The sequence below is a fragment of the Mixophyes fleayi genome, chromosome 9 (genome assembly GCF_038048845.1).
Source record: "Mixophyes fleayi isolate aMixFle1 chromosome 9, aMixFle1.hap1, whole genome shotgun sequence".
Lineage (NCBI taxonomy): Eukaryota > Metazoa > Chordata > Amphibia > Anura > Limnodynastidae > Mixophyes > Mixophyes fleayi.
The window spans coordinates 112,955,431-112,969,833 of record NC_134410.1 but is presented as its reverse complement, the minus strand read 5'-3'; the positions used below and the strand labels follow the sequence as shown (position 1 = coordinate 112,969,833).

Here is a 14,403-nt window from a genome sequence, read left to right as displayed (position 1 = left end):
TTCAAAGACATTTTGAATAGATTCAATAAAATTTTGAATTCCAATAATTAATAATATATGATTTCCTTCCTTTCAAATCAAGGGGGTAACGTCGGCGTATCTATTTTGGGGTAAAAGGTATTAAAAAAAAGTTCCCTGACCCCTGCAATAAGCCCCCCTGCTCACCACCTTCTCTGACTGGCCCCTCCACCAGTTTGCCCCCAGATTATATTTTTTTGTAACCTGCATGACCTGGTCATGTCTTTCTAGCAATGGTGGTAACTAATAGGTTGATTTTTATTTTTTCTTTGTAAATTTGTACATTTTTCGTTTTCCAACCAACGTTTACAAAAAAAATCCCTTTTAAAGTGAAAGCATTGGCCGAAATAATAATGATGCAATATCAGATTTCTTTTAAAACAGAGCAACTGATAACGTCTGTAGACAATAATGCTACAGACCAAAGCATTGCCAATGTGTGTAAAAAAAAAAAGGAGCTGTTGATAAAGTTTGTTGAACTGAGAGAAAAAAAACCTGTCCGGAGACCCGGAAGTAGTAAGAGAGCAACAGGCGCACATGGAATGAACTAGTGGTGAGTGCAGCATACGGGTTACACACATGTTGGTCTACACTCTGTATGTGGGTGCTGGGGTGCTGGATGTAGGAGGGGTTGGTCTGTATAATATATAAAGCAGGATTATGTAACATGGGGCTCTCCAGCTGCTGGGCACCCTGGGACTTGTTGTGCCACAACTGCCAGAGAGCCACATGGTGTCTGCCTACAAGGAGAGTTAATGTGATGATGTATGAGGAGCTGGGGGATAAATACAATATATGAGATTCTGTCAATAAACAGTAATCTTGAAGATTGATTGTGTAAATTCTGCTTTAGTGTCCTTGTGCTCTCTACTTCTCTTAACAATCTGCATGAATAACCTTTCCTTATACCAGGGGTAGGCAACCTGGGGCTCTCCAGGTGTTTTATGAAACTACAAATCCCAGCATGCCTTGCCACCTATCTGCTGGTTATCTACTGGCAAAGCATGCTGGGACTTGTAGTTTCACAAAACACCTGGAGAGCTGCAGGTTGCCTATCCCTGCCTTATACTGTTCTCCCACTAGTCCCCTCCACCTTCTATACTACTTTATTCAGTTCATCAAGTCAGGTCCTCCTCCATTGTTTACTGTTGCAAACAACAACTGGTGATGCTCCATTACCTGCATATGCTATGATTTATGTCCCTAAGCTGTTGTCTGTCTGCTTTTTTTGTCCCCCAAACACATGCATGTTCTCTGTGTGAACTCTTTTCTTTCCTTCCATGGTGGCTCAGTGGTTAGCACTTCTGCCTTACAGCACTGAGGTCATGAGTTCAATTCCCGACCATGGCCTTATCTGTGAGGAGTTTGTATGTTCTCCCTGTGTTTGCGTGGGTTTCCTCCACCACTCCAAAAAACTTACTGGTAGGTTAATTGGCTGCTAACAAAACATATTGACCCTAGTGTGTGTGTGTGTGTGTGTGTGTGTGTGTGTGTGTTAGGGAATATAGACTGTAAGCCCCACTGGGGTAGAATCTGATGTGGTACAGCACTGCGGAATTAGTGGCGCTATATAAATAAAAGATGATGATACATGTCACTTAAAGGTAGTTTGTGTAGGGTAGACTGTACAGGGGTGGTAGGCACAACAGTTACAGTTCAGAACCAAGGTAAATAGTTCAGTGGCTGGTAGAGAGGAATTAATTCTTTGACAAGAAGGGTTAACTAACTTTAGCTCTGTAAACTGTTTAAGACCAATGATGTAGAATTTACAATGGTAAACTTCATGATTGCCAAACATGTCTCAATGTAAGTTATTGGGGAGGTATAGTCTCATGAGGACTTAATCAGGTCACTTCTGAGTGCAGCATCTAAATAAAAGAGGTGAAACATGAGGAATTGTGACCTACTAATAGTCTTTATTTTCCTAAATAGTATTTTCATTTTTTGGTCTTTGTAGGTCCTTGAAATCGGCAAAATTGTAAACATCTGCTTAGCAAAATGAGCAAAGAAGGATTGAAAAGCAAACCTAAAAAAATTAAAAAGCTGAAAAAAGATGCTGAAGCCACGTGAGTATAATCTTGTTTGTAATGAGATTGTATGACAACCATTTCACATTAGCTTTATATTGCTTTAAAATTAGATTTATTATTTTCTGTTTACTTCAAGGTTTGTTAAGCTTAATGATTTAAGATAGAACTAAAAGTATAATTGTAGGAATCTGCAGTTGGATGCTAGTGGGGATAAATGCTAAAACTCCTATACCACTGCTTTATATGTGAGAACTGTTTGAGATCTCCCATCCACCTACAACTTATCTTGTCCCAGTGATCCCCTGGTTTCTACTAAATGAAAAGCTGGCATTCTCATGAACATCAGTTTAGCCCACAAAATAGCTGCTTTCACTCTGTCAAAACTGATAACCCTCTAAACAGACTACAGATTTGTGATATCTATGCCTGGCCTTATGTAATTCAATTAAAAGCAGTCATTTTAATTCACCTTTTCTGTCATTAGCGATTTCCAAAAATTATTGCTCGACTTCAGTACCACTTTTATTTGCTAATAGTACAGACATCCAACTATACACCCATAATTCACCCAGTAGTTTGGGTTTCTCGCAATGCTGTATTTTTCTGTGTCCTATGTAGTAAACCAATATTGTTACATTGTTTTCCAGTTCTGAAACGAAAAGCCAGGAAGCTGCACCCCCAGCTGAGAGCTATGTGGCCGGAGAAGTAGCGGGCAGCTTGTTCTCAAAGAAATCTAATCAGAGTGTCACTCCGCTGTTATCTCTCTTTGACACCAAGGCCTGCGCTGTTCAGCCACTTTATGTTCCAGTTGTAGTTGTAAGTATTCTACGCTTTTATTAAAGTGGAACTGTCACCTACACACAGGCATTTTGGGGGCTTCATCAACATTTAGCCTATACATTCACTAACTGATAGCATCTCTAAGGTATGGGGTTCAGTGTACCTCATGGTTCAGTCATTTTATTAGTACTTGATAGGCTGTATTCTCATCAATATTGGTTCAGCTTAGAGGATGTCTACTTTCACAGTGTATGTACATGACAGGTTCACTTAATGGCTGGAACTACCTTCTGTTCTGTACTGGCTATCTCCCAGTACATGAACAGCCTGCCATCTGTTCTGATTAAGGCTGATTTTGCACTATACTGTCCACACCTCTATAACCTAGGGCAGGCTTGGCTAACCTGTGGCACTCCAGGTGTTGTGAAGCTACAAGTCCCAGCATGCTTTGCCAATATATAGGAGCTTATTGCTGGAAGGGTATGCTGGGACTTGTAGTTTCACAACACCTAGAGAGCCACAGGTTAGCCAAGCCTGACCTAGGGACACTCATCACAAAGTTTCTACAAAACTCCATTCACATTACTGAACACAGATGGAGGAAGTCCAGTTTAAACTTTGAATCCCTCAGCAACAAATTATATCTTCTAAGCCATCATTTCAATTCTGCTCTAAGATATTTTTTTTTTTTAAAAAAAAAACATCATGCAGAGAGATTAATTTTAAAGAAGAGTCATCAGAATCATACAGGACCTCTTACTCTACCTCCTTCAATGTGTTTTTTGCTCATAAACATACTCCATTGAAACTTTTTCATACAGACGTGTAGCTTAAAACCTGCACTCACAGGTTTTAAGCTATAGGTGTTTAAAGGTTATTAATGGTTAATATCTGTCATTTTATAGTCAGTCGGGCCTTTGTTTTCTCTAAGTATGCCGCCTGTGGATTTGTGTTTTATGCTTTTAGTTTTGGTACACTATAAAATTGAAGTATTATGTTTTTCATTGATCCCCCATCCACGTTGTTCACAATGCAGTTTTATCATTTGTTTTATAGACGAAAAGGAAAGCGACTGAAGCAGAGGATACAACAAAGAGGAAAGCAGCAGCAATTGCTTCTCAGGCACCTGAGAAAAAAAACAAAGCGGAAAAGAAGGAGCTATCTGTAGCGGAGAAGAGAGTGGAAGATAGGTAACGAGGAACACCGGGGGGTTATATTATAACTATCCTATAATTACATTACCGCAATCATCATCATCTATTTATATAGTGCCTCTAATTCCGCAGCGATGGACAGAGAACTCTCTCGCATCAGTCCCTGCCCCATTGGGGCTTACAGTCTAAATTCCCTAACACACACACACACAGACAGACACACACACATATAGAGAGAGAGAGACTAAGGTCAATTTAATAGCAGCCAATTAACCTACTAGTATGGTTTTGTTTTTTTTAGTGTGGAGGGGGAAACCCAACCCCAGCAAAAATGGGGAGAACATACAAACTCCACACAGATAAGGCCATGGTCGGGAATCGAACTCATGACCCCAGTGCTGTGAGGCAGAAGTACAACCATAAATAAAACAACAAGAAGCAGCAAACAAACGATATTGCACAAGATGACAAGCGAGAGTAGCACATATAAATAACATGAGCAAGACAATGGAGAAGGGGAGTAGTTCACACTACTTGCACATTATATTTTAAATCATAAAATACTCTCCTAACAGTGTGATCTATTATTATAGAGCTTATATAGCTTCTACTCGGCAACCACCCACTTAAGTATAAATCATTGGGACCCCCCCCCCCCCCATTGTTTTCGTAACACAGCTAAGATCTGTATTGTACCTGTGTGCATAGCGAAATGACTTGAGAATAATGGTTGCAGTCAATGCTGACAGAATTGTCTGAAGGCCGTAAGAGGTATCTGACCTTTGTGGTGGGATAATCCAATCTGTTTTAGGTGATAATGCGCCTTAGTGTAAAATAAATATATTAAGTAATGAATGAGTTCCATGCTCAGTGTTGGCATTAGCTGTGTGACAAGGACCTTAGTGTCTTATTGCTTGAGGCAGTTATTGAACAGTTGAGAATGTTTGTTGTGCTCTCTTGTAGGGAAAGTGCATTGACAAACGCAGATGACGACGAAAAGACAAAACGTTCTCTAGTTAAAAACCTAAAAAACAATAAAAGCTTTGAGGATGAAGACATGGTGACAAAGCAGGCAAAAAAGAAAATGATCATGGCCGGGGAAAGAGTGAAAAATAAAAGAACAGTATTTGTTGGTAATTTGCCTGTTACCTGCACTAAACAGGTGTGTATGTTCTAGACTCCAGCCCTAAACACGCCTGTATTTGTACATATAGGTCAGGCCTGGCCAACCTGTGGCTCTCCAGGTGTGGTGAAACTACAAGCCTCAGCATGCTTTGCCAGTAGATAGGCAGATGATTGCTGACAGGGCATGCTGGGACGTGTAGTTTCACCACACCTGGAGAGCCACAGGTTGGCCAGGCACGATATAGGTGTACGTTTAGAAAAACAGTATTTTCCTAGTAACGTTTAAAAGCTACTGTAGGTTATCACACTATTTGCACAAGTAAGTGTGCACCAGTTTTCAATAATGTTTTGCATTGTATATATCCTTATGGGTAAACTGACATTTAAGGTGTTATACTGCATACAGGATATTTCATCTGGAAGTATTTGTGTATAGCAAACACATCACCCTGTTCCCAGCTTCGCTATGTACCCAACTTTCAGTTTAAATATACTGACCATTAAACCCTAGACTTTTTAGGTAAATAGATTGAACAGTAGAGCACTAATGTATATAGATTTATTTTTTATTTTTTTTTAATCTTAGCATCTGCCTTCTTAGTTTACCATTTATTTTTCTTTTGTGTTTCAGATGCTGAAGACCTGCTTTAAAGAATTTGGGCAGATTGAATCTATGCGGTTCCGTTCTGTGGTATGTGTTGTATATTACGTTTCTATAAAAGGTTTCCTAAAACGACGTGTCGCATCACACAGCCACTGAGTGCCTCACTGACAGGGGGCTTACCCAGCAGCAAGGAGCTGCCCAATACACTCTGCTCCAACTGAGTGGTTTGTTCCAACCAGAACCCCGAAGCATATCACCTTTAAAGTCTTAGGGGTACAGTTACTAAGCTGCCAGTTTCCAGCAGGTTTGAAAAGTGGAGATGTTGCCTATAGCAACCAATCAGATTCTAGTTATCATTTATTTAGTACATTCTACAAAATCATAGCTAGAATCTGGTTGCTATAGGCAACATCTCCACTTTTCAAACCTGTTGAAAATCTGCAGCTTGATAAATTTACCCCTTAGGGTACTGGATGCTCCATCGTGCAACGGGCAAATAATGGTGTGAGGTGTTGCCATAGAGCAGTATTGGCTAACCTGTGACACTCCAGGTGTTGTGAAACTACAAGTCCCAGCATACCCTTCCAGCAATAAGCTGCTATATATTGGCAAAGCATGCTGGGACTTGTAGTTTCACAGCACCTGGAGTGTCACAGGTTAGCCAACACTGCCATAGAGGAACTGAAGTGCAAGTCAGATCTCAGAAATATTTTTCTTTCTTTTGATTTAGGCTCGAGCAGATCCCACCTTGTCCAGAAAAGTGGCAGCTATTCAGTGAGTTGAAATTTTGACTTTGTTTGACAGCAAAACTGAAAACAGAGGTCGTGGTTGGTTTACAAATGGGGCTGGGGGCTCCTTCCCTGAATACATTTTGTTTTGAGAAGCCATAGATGTCTAATAGGTATCTGGTCTGTTTTTTAACCCGGTCCTATTTATCAGACTTCTCCAACTTACAAACCATTTGGCCTGGATCAGTCGAACATTGTCACATACATGGCTTTATAATACTGCAAATATTTGTCTGTATTTTTGTTCTTCCTGTTCGACTCTGTTTTCTTGTTCTTGTTGCTTTTTTTAAATTTTCTGAAAACTAAAACCTGGTTGTCTTTTTGTAACTCTAGTACCGAAAAATTTCCCTCTTCTTATCCCCTAGCCGGAAAGTACACCCTAAAAGGAAAAGTATGAATGCATATGTGCTGTTCAAAGAACAAGACAGCGCTGCTAAGGCTCTTGTAAGGTATGTTTCTGAAAATGATGGTAGGGTCCCCCTTCGTGTATACTCCTAGGGTTGAATGTATTTAATTGCGGTTTCCGCAAGTCACCGATATTCTGTGACTTTACAGGGCATATTTAAGACGGCAATGTCTTTAAAGTTTTGCATTTAAAGACATTGCCGTTTTAAATTCACCCTGAAAAGTCGCCAAATATCAGCGACTTGCAAAAACCGCAGCTTAATTTACCCCCTGGTGTCCAGAGTTTGGTTTATGTTATGGTCGTCCTCTTTAATGTGATGTTTAGATATCACTTAGCCGGCATTTAAAACGGTCTTTACACAATATCGATAGTTAATTCTAAGTCTTGAATATGGATAAAATATTGTCTGGCCAGTCTGTATACATCCTTTCTGACACGTGCTTGTGGAAACGGTAAGCCTGGGTCCCACTGTGCTGTAAGATAAATCACAGCTTGGAAAAGAGGTGGTCGTCTATAGAGGCCTAGACAGCCATAGGGGTCTCCCTGATTTTACCAGTAGTGATGGATGAACCCTGTGGCAGCCACCAGCTGCACTGAGAACTTGTCTCTTGTATATAGAACACAGGTGAGTCAGAGACTTCAGGAGAATTCCGCAGACTGTGTCGTTGTTCATTTGTCACATGTTACACATCACAAGTTCTCAAGGTATTGAATGGCCAACTATAAATGGCACCATCCCAGTCTGAAAAGACCACTTGACCTAAAATAAGTTTCCTATATTAAATGGTAACTAGCATTCATAAATACTGGAATAAGACTTTGATGGTGGTGAAAAATAGTTTAATGCACAGCAGCAGGATCAGTCCGTTTATTGGATGATCTGCTCTCAGCTGCACATAAAATGTTAGAATACTTTGCCAAACACCTCGCATTCTTTCTTGGTAAGGGACATTTACATATGTGTTTTTATACAGAACAAGGACTTTTCCTGTTGGATGAACTTTTAGAGAATTACCTGTTTATATGAGACCTTGTATCAGACACAATGTTGCATATATAAAACACACCGTCCTCAATGAAGTGCAGTAGATTACTTTAAAATACATTGTTCTATCCCGAAACCCTGTCCCCAGCTAGCTGTACCTAATAAGGTATGACACAAGTCCTTCCTTGCTTACAAGTATAGGGCTATAGGACCACACCATATGTTCTATGTATAGTAAATTTCTTCTCAACTGGTGTTTAGTGGATACTATGATTATTATTACCATTTATTTATATAGCGCCACTAATTACGCAGCGCTGTACAGAGAACTCACTCACATCAGGCCCTGCCCCATTGGGGCTTACAGTCTAAATTCCTTAACGCGCACAGATACACACAGACAAAGAGACACACACAGACTAGGGTCAATTTGTTATCAGCCAATTAACCTACCAGTATGTTTTTGGAGGTTGCCTGATACCCAATAGTAAAGTATTGTGTTTTTGGTTACTGTATGCGTAGATGCCAGACCAATGTTTAATTTTTATCAGTCTATTTTGCTGTCAGTGTAGCCAAAAGTAAATTTATGTTGCTCTGAAAATGTTAATGGAATAGATAAGTATATTCAAGGTATAGAATGTTGTGCGCTACATTAGCATCTTATCTTCAACCATAGACCTGGGTACTCCAGTCCTATACTGGTCTGTGTGTAGTCATTTTTATTTTTTCACGGTCCTACACGACTCTAAAGGAAAGATGCTTAAATACAATGAATTTATTTTCTCACCATGCGATCATACATCACAAGATTACAATTGTCACTATTAGTTTGGTACACAATAGGGCTTAACTTGTAAAAAAAATCGTTCAGAAACAGGGTTGTCCAAAATTACATTTGAATTGCCCACTATGGAACGCTCACTATGTTTGTGGGCAAACTGAACAATCGCTAATATGACATCTCGTTTCTGGGTATGCTCAATACTTCCAATGTATCAGGATTAGATGGCTCATGTGTTTAAAGAAACTGATTCAGTGAAAAGATCTTTCAATGAAAATGCGTAAAATCGATGCGTGTGTATGGCTGGGGTGCCTTAAACATTGTAATACTAAATTACACTTGATTCTCTGTAACATGTCTGTATTACTGTTGTCTTAGAAATGGGAATGAGATCAGCAATGGATTTCACATAAGAGTTGACCTTGCTTCTAAAGGCTCTTCAGTAAGTAACTCGCAGGCCCTGCTGCCTTGTCTAGTTGGTTTCAAACAAAACTGTCCTGGTCTATCTGTCTATATCTCATGACTTCAAACAAATATTCTAGTGTCTTATACTTCTCATTGTTTTACAGCATGACAAGAAGAAATCTGTGTTTGTGGGGAACCTTCCTTATGGTAAGATCCATGCTTATACAAATTTCATTCCATAAAATCAAATGACATCAGCTATTTATATAGCGCCACTAATTCCGCAGCGCTGTACAAAGAACTCTCACATCAGTCCTTGGGTCTTACAGTCTAAATTCCCGAACACGAACACACACACACACACACACGTACACACACGTCAATTTTGATAGCAGCCAATTAACCTACTAGTATGTTTTTGGAGTGTGGGAGGAAACCAGAGCACCCGGAGGAAACCCACGGAGAACATACAAACTCCACACGGATAAGGCCATGGTCGGGAATCGAACTCGTGACCCCAGTGCTGTGAGGTAAAAGTGCTAATCACTGAGCCACTGTGCTGCCCCTACCCAATCCAAAGGGAATGGATGTGCTTACTACACAAATTCCTACAGGGCATTTGTAATATAAAGGTATATTTGTGGTAAATGGTTTAAATTTAGACTACTTGGACAGAATTAAGGATGGTGTAATTTTCAGCCCTGGATGACAGGTCAGATATGCTTTAAAATGCCCCTTGCTTTATAAATCACTGCAGACGTAGTGAAGCAGGAGTGCCTCTAGGTGGCGATATTCCATGTTTAGGTCTGCAGTAAAGTCGCCACTACTGCCATAAAACAAATGAAATGAAAGTTTAGTTATGATGTAGTCTATCCTTTTAGCATATGACAATCCCTTGTTTGATATTTTATCGCAGACATTGAAGATGAAGCCCTCAGGGAACATTTTTCTGAATGTGGGACCGTAGAAGGAGTTCGTATCATCAGAGACCACCACTCTGGGATTGGCAAAGGCTTTGGCTATGTTTTATTTCAGGTATGAATAAACATCCATGTAGAAGTTGCAAAGCAGATACAGGATTTATTTTTAACAGCTAGATGAATGCTTCCACTTTTATTTTATTTTTATTTAAGTCAAACTCAAAATATACTAAAATACATGTTCTGTCCAACTGCAAAACGGCTGCAAATGATTTTGCTGTATAACACGGTTTAGTAAGTGATATGTATTTATTTTTTTATGGTCTTCTGCATAATTTACTACATCATTATGCAGATTTCTATGGCCTGAATAAACATGCAGTTAGGAATTGTGAGTTCATCTGGACAGGTTTTGATTGGTGCCTTAAAGTTTTTGTTGTAATTTATGACTAAGATGGGCCTTGTTCATGTGAATGCATCATGTCCATTTAATAGGAAGCAGTGATGAGGTGGAGGATTATGATCAGTATTTATAGGTAATTTACATACAGCATTCTTATGTATGAATCCATGGCTGCCTTCTCTGGTTACTGGTGCAGTTTAAGTAGGGGGACAGAGTGCATTGAAGGTACAAACAAGGAATTGCTAAGTGGCATGTATGGGACTGACTTTTTAATGAATTATGGCAGCATGTAGTGAACAGGGAGACAAAAGTAATACATTATTTAAGTATAAATGACTGGGAGCTGATGAACAGTGGCTGTGCAGTGGCATAGTTGAATGCGCTGGAGCCATGCTCACATGTCCATCACCCACAAACATAAAGGGGTATATTTACTAAACTGCGGGTTTGGAAAAGTGGAGATGTTGCCTATAGCAACCAATCCGATTCTAGCTGTCATTTTGTAGAATGCAATAAATAAATGACAGCTAGAATCTGATTGGTTGCTATAGGCAACATCTCCACTTTTCCAAACCCGCAGTTTAGTAAATCTAGCCCAAAGTCTCTTAGAGCTGCTAAACAGGGGTTTTAGTAGTCACTAGGAGAGGAAGAATCTAGGGCAGTTGGGTCTGCAAACGGACGTACTGTACCACTGACAGTGCAGCTTTTCTTGATCTGCAAAATATCAAAATGATTATTTTATCGGCTTCCACTAAAGTATAATCCTCTCTAAATGGGCTCCAATCTAACTCCTGTTTTTAAGTTACTTTCAAGTTCTAAAACTACAGGTCTTCTGAGAGGCTGTTCCACATACTTTCCTGTGTTACCTTTCTGTAGTCTACCTGCAAATGGTTGTCTTGTTCTATCATCTTGTGATAAACATGCCCCATCAAGCTTGATTATTAATTGCAGTATCCCGTGTCGGCTTCAAGTTAACAAACATCTCTGTATTTGTGACACCCATTAATTGCAGGGTTCGGACGCCGTGCAGCTGGCGCTGAAGCTGGAAAATTCAGACCTGATGGGCAGAAAACTGCGAGTGAAACGATGTCTCACGGACGAGTCTCAGAGGACCCAGAAAAAGGCGTCCTTCAAACCGTCGGAATCTCTAAAGAAAGGACAACTTCAGAAAAAGAATACGTTTGTTGGGGAAACTGCCGATGGTACCAAGACTAAAAAGAAGAAGCCCAAAATGAAAAAAAAGAAAGGAGACTTCTAAAAATGAGTTAGATGGGGAAATGATTGGTTTATTTTTACATTAATGCAGAGAAACACAATTTTTACGAACTTTTACCACTGCAGAGGGATCTGATATTTTATTTGTAACAAGCTACAGTCTGATTATAATAAAGGTTATAGCAGACTTGGGTGAACTCTCTGCTATTAATCAAGTGGTTGTACCCAGTGCTCAGTGGGATTCTACATAAAGTACTAATACAGTAATATAGAGGTGTTTGGTCTTAATGACCAAATTTGGTGCTAAAATTTAGCACTCGTTACTGGGCATGTTTGCCTACAGGAACCAGTTAAGATTATAAGAAATGGCAGCGGCAGCACCCACAGATTCATATGAGTGACTATGGAATTTTCACCAATAACACTCAGTTAGTTCCAAGCACCGTGTGGCTGTTTGCCAAATGTAATGTGGTTTATAAGTGCAGTTCTATTGGTTCACAGTGATCCGATGACATCACTGAGGCACCACATGACCAGTACTCCTTAAGTCCTGGAGAATTGATGGGATGTATTCTCAAGCATATTACTTCTGCCCTACGAAATACCTGTTTTACCAGGATTGGAAGTTGAAGTTCTACAAACTGGTTCCGTTATTCGAGTGCTTTGTGGACAGAAAATACCCATATTTATTACATTTACATACATATTGGCAACAGCTATAGCGAAAAGGGATCTAACTTGTTAGAGAAACATGGAGACTACAAAAGAATTATAACCGTTCAGAATACATAGTTTTTCAAATGGTGCAGTCAGTGTGGGGAAACATTTACTTATTGTGAAGGTCAACAAGACACGTTTCTAGTGTAGTCTTCCTTGGCATATGTTTCGTTTGTTGGCAAAAAGCCTACTTGCTCAATAGTCCGGTCTGCCTGTCCAAATGTATCTGTCGTACAAACCACTTGTATTTGTGGAGATGCTACCTGTACCTGTCCTATCGCACCATAGACAGAAGACGTGTTCTTTTGGAGGTCTCAATTTCTGATGGGGGGGAAAAAAATGCCAAACACTTGTTGAGGCGTACATCCTACATAATTTTATTATGCTTGTATATGCAGTTTATAATTTGCATATGTATAATGTGAACTGTTTCATGCAATAAAAGCTCCACATTTGTTTTGACCTCTTTTGAAAGCATATTTGTTCCATTATTTCTTGGGTGGGTAGTGCTAGAACTGTTGTTATCAAATAGTCATGTGTCTTCATTATATGAAAATTAAGATGTAGAAGAACTAAAGAAATGCAACTGGAAGGTTCAAAAAACAAAAGTGTCTCGTTTCCTCCATAAAAAGCCAATTCTCATTTTCACATATGGGTGCATAAGTCTGCATTCATGAGTGTAGCCTGCACTCCACAAGGAACGGATCCAGCTAACCCAGCTCCTATCATAGGGTGCACAATTTCTAACCTCCACATATGCCACCACTTTGGCCCACAAAGTAATGTGCCTCCCTGTAAAAAATTGTATTTTATTTCTGTATGTTTCCTAGTAAAATGTGTTGGTGAAGGGGTTTCCCACACATAGCCGGGGGCTGTGCCTTTCCTTTTGCAGGGAAATCAAGGAGAGGGGGTAGTTGGTCCTCATAGGAGTATTTAAATTAAAGAGTACATACACTATTGTAAATTCTATAACCACGTCTCAAAAGGATTGTAGAGCTCCAAGATTTTCCAACACGTTATTGCAGTACTAAGATATCAAATGGACTGGTGGCCACCATAATTGAACCAGCTTGTGCTCTCTCCAATGTTCCATTACTTGGAAGACAATATTTGGAATCTTGAATATATATATATATAGGTCAGGAGCACAAACTACAGTGTATTAAATAGGTCATTTTGAAATCCTCCTCTAATATATTGGCTGTGCTTCTGCACTCAAGATCCCAGGTAATGTTTGCTTTGTGGGAGAGAATGTAACCTGATCTCTGAGTGAGAGCCAGTCAGTCACAAAGCTGCTCCATGGCCATGTGGTTGAAAGAGAAGGGGGAGGGATTTGCCTGCTGAAAATAGAGGGGTTCCAGAGCCTCTGCTCACTCTATCATATGTCATGTGATTGTGGTTGCCATGGTAATAGCGGTTTGAATTACAGCTCAAATATTAATATATTTAATATTCAACAGCAAATCTATTCTATGTGGCATTTTGATAGGACACAGACAGGGGCACCTGCCCCTCGGGCTGGTCCCATGTTGGACTACATGTAATTATCTTCCCTTAAATAGTCCCTAATAGGCTGCTGAGCTGAGTCTTGCTCCTTGGGCAATAATTTGCCAGCCAGCCCCAGGTTCCGTTCAGGTTTAAGAATGAAAATGACTGCTTCATTTTGACTGTAAGGTGTAATTTTCATTAATTATTTTACAGGAAAATGTTTTGTATATTATAGAATCTGGTGTAAAGGGCTCTACAAAAGAGTGCTGTTTATAATAGTATAATTTCCAACTGTCCCTAATTTCCAGGGGCAAATGTCTAACCATGGCGGGATCTGAAGGTGAAGATGGCCCCGACAATGGATTGCACCCCTCTAAAGCCTCTGCTCACCCCAAGACTCCTGTGTAAGACTCTTCTAAGCTGGCACACGCTGAGAAGAGACCCTTGGGGGTATATTTACTAAACGGCGGGTTTGAAAAAGTGGAGATGTTGCCTATAGCAACCAATCATATTCTAACTCATTTATTTAGTGCATTCTACAAAATGACAGCTAGAATCTGACTGGTTGCTATAGGCAACATCTC

The 14,403-nt window shown here is 39.8% G+C and overlaps 1 protein-coding gene across 3 annotated transcripts; it reads left to right on the top strand.

Annotated features, from left to right (window-relative positions):
• Positions 1–488: 488 nt before the first annotated feature.
• On the top strand, positions 489–12,793 carry RBM34 (RNA binding motif protein 34). Of its 3 annotated transcripts, none has more exons than XM_075184973.1 (12): positions 489–571; positions 1,976–2,084; positions 2,696–2,864; positions 3,885–4,018; positions 4,946–5,144; positions 5,739–5,798; positions 6,442–6,485; positions 6,865–6,948; positions 9,050–9,113; positions 9,241–9,283; positions 9,993–10,111; positions 11,412–12,793. In XM_075184973.1, the coding sequence occupies exons 2-12, from the start codon at positions 2,017–2,019 to the stop codon at positions 11,655–11,657; spliced, it is 1,230 nt and encodes a 409-aa protein (XP_075041074.1). In that variant the 5' UTR covers positions 489–571; positions 1,976–2,016; the 3' UTR covers positions 11,658–12,793. The 3 variants fall into 3 exon arrangements, with proteins under 3 accessions (XP_075041074.1, XP_075041075.1, XP_075041076.1); XM_075184974.1 differs by lacking the exon at positions 489–571 and adding an exon at positions 596–614; XM_075184975.1 differs by lacking the exon at positions 489–571 and adding an exon at positions 1,420–1,440.
• The last annotated feature ends 1,610 nt before the right edge of the window (positions 12,794–14,403 follow it).

Excerpts from the sequence above, each read along its gene's own strand:
- RBM34 (XM_075184973.1), top strand. The coding sequence starts at position 2,017 with ATGAGCAAAGAAGGATTGAAAAGCAAACCTAAAAAAATTAAAAAGCTG. Across the intron at positions 4,019-4,945 it reads GAGAAGAGAGTGGAAGATAG|GGAAAGTGCATTGACAAACG; the intron begins GTAACGAGGAAC and ends GCTCTCTTGTAG. Across the intron at positions 9,114-9,240 it reads TTGCTTCTAAAGGCTCTTCA|CATGACAAGAAGAAATCTGT; the intron begins GTAAGTAACTCG and ends ATTGTTTTACAG.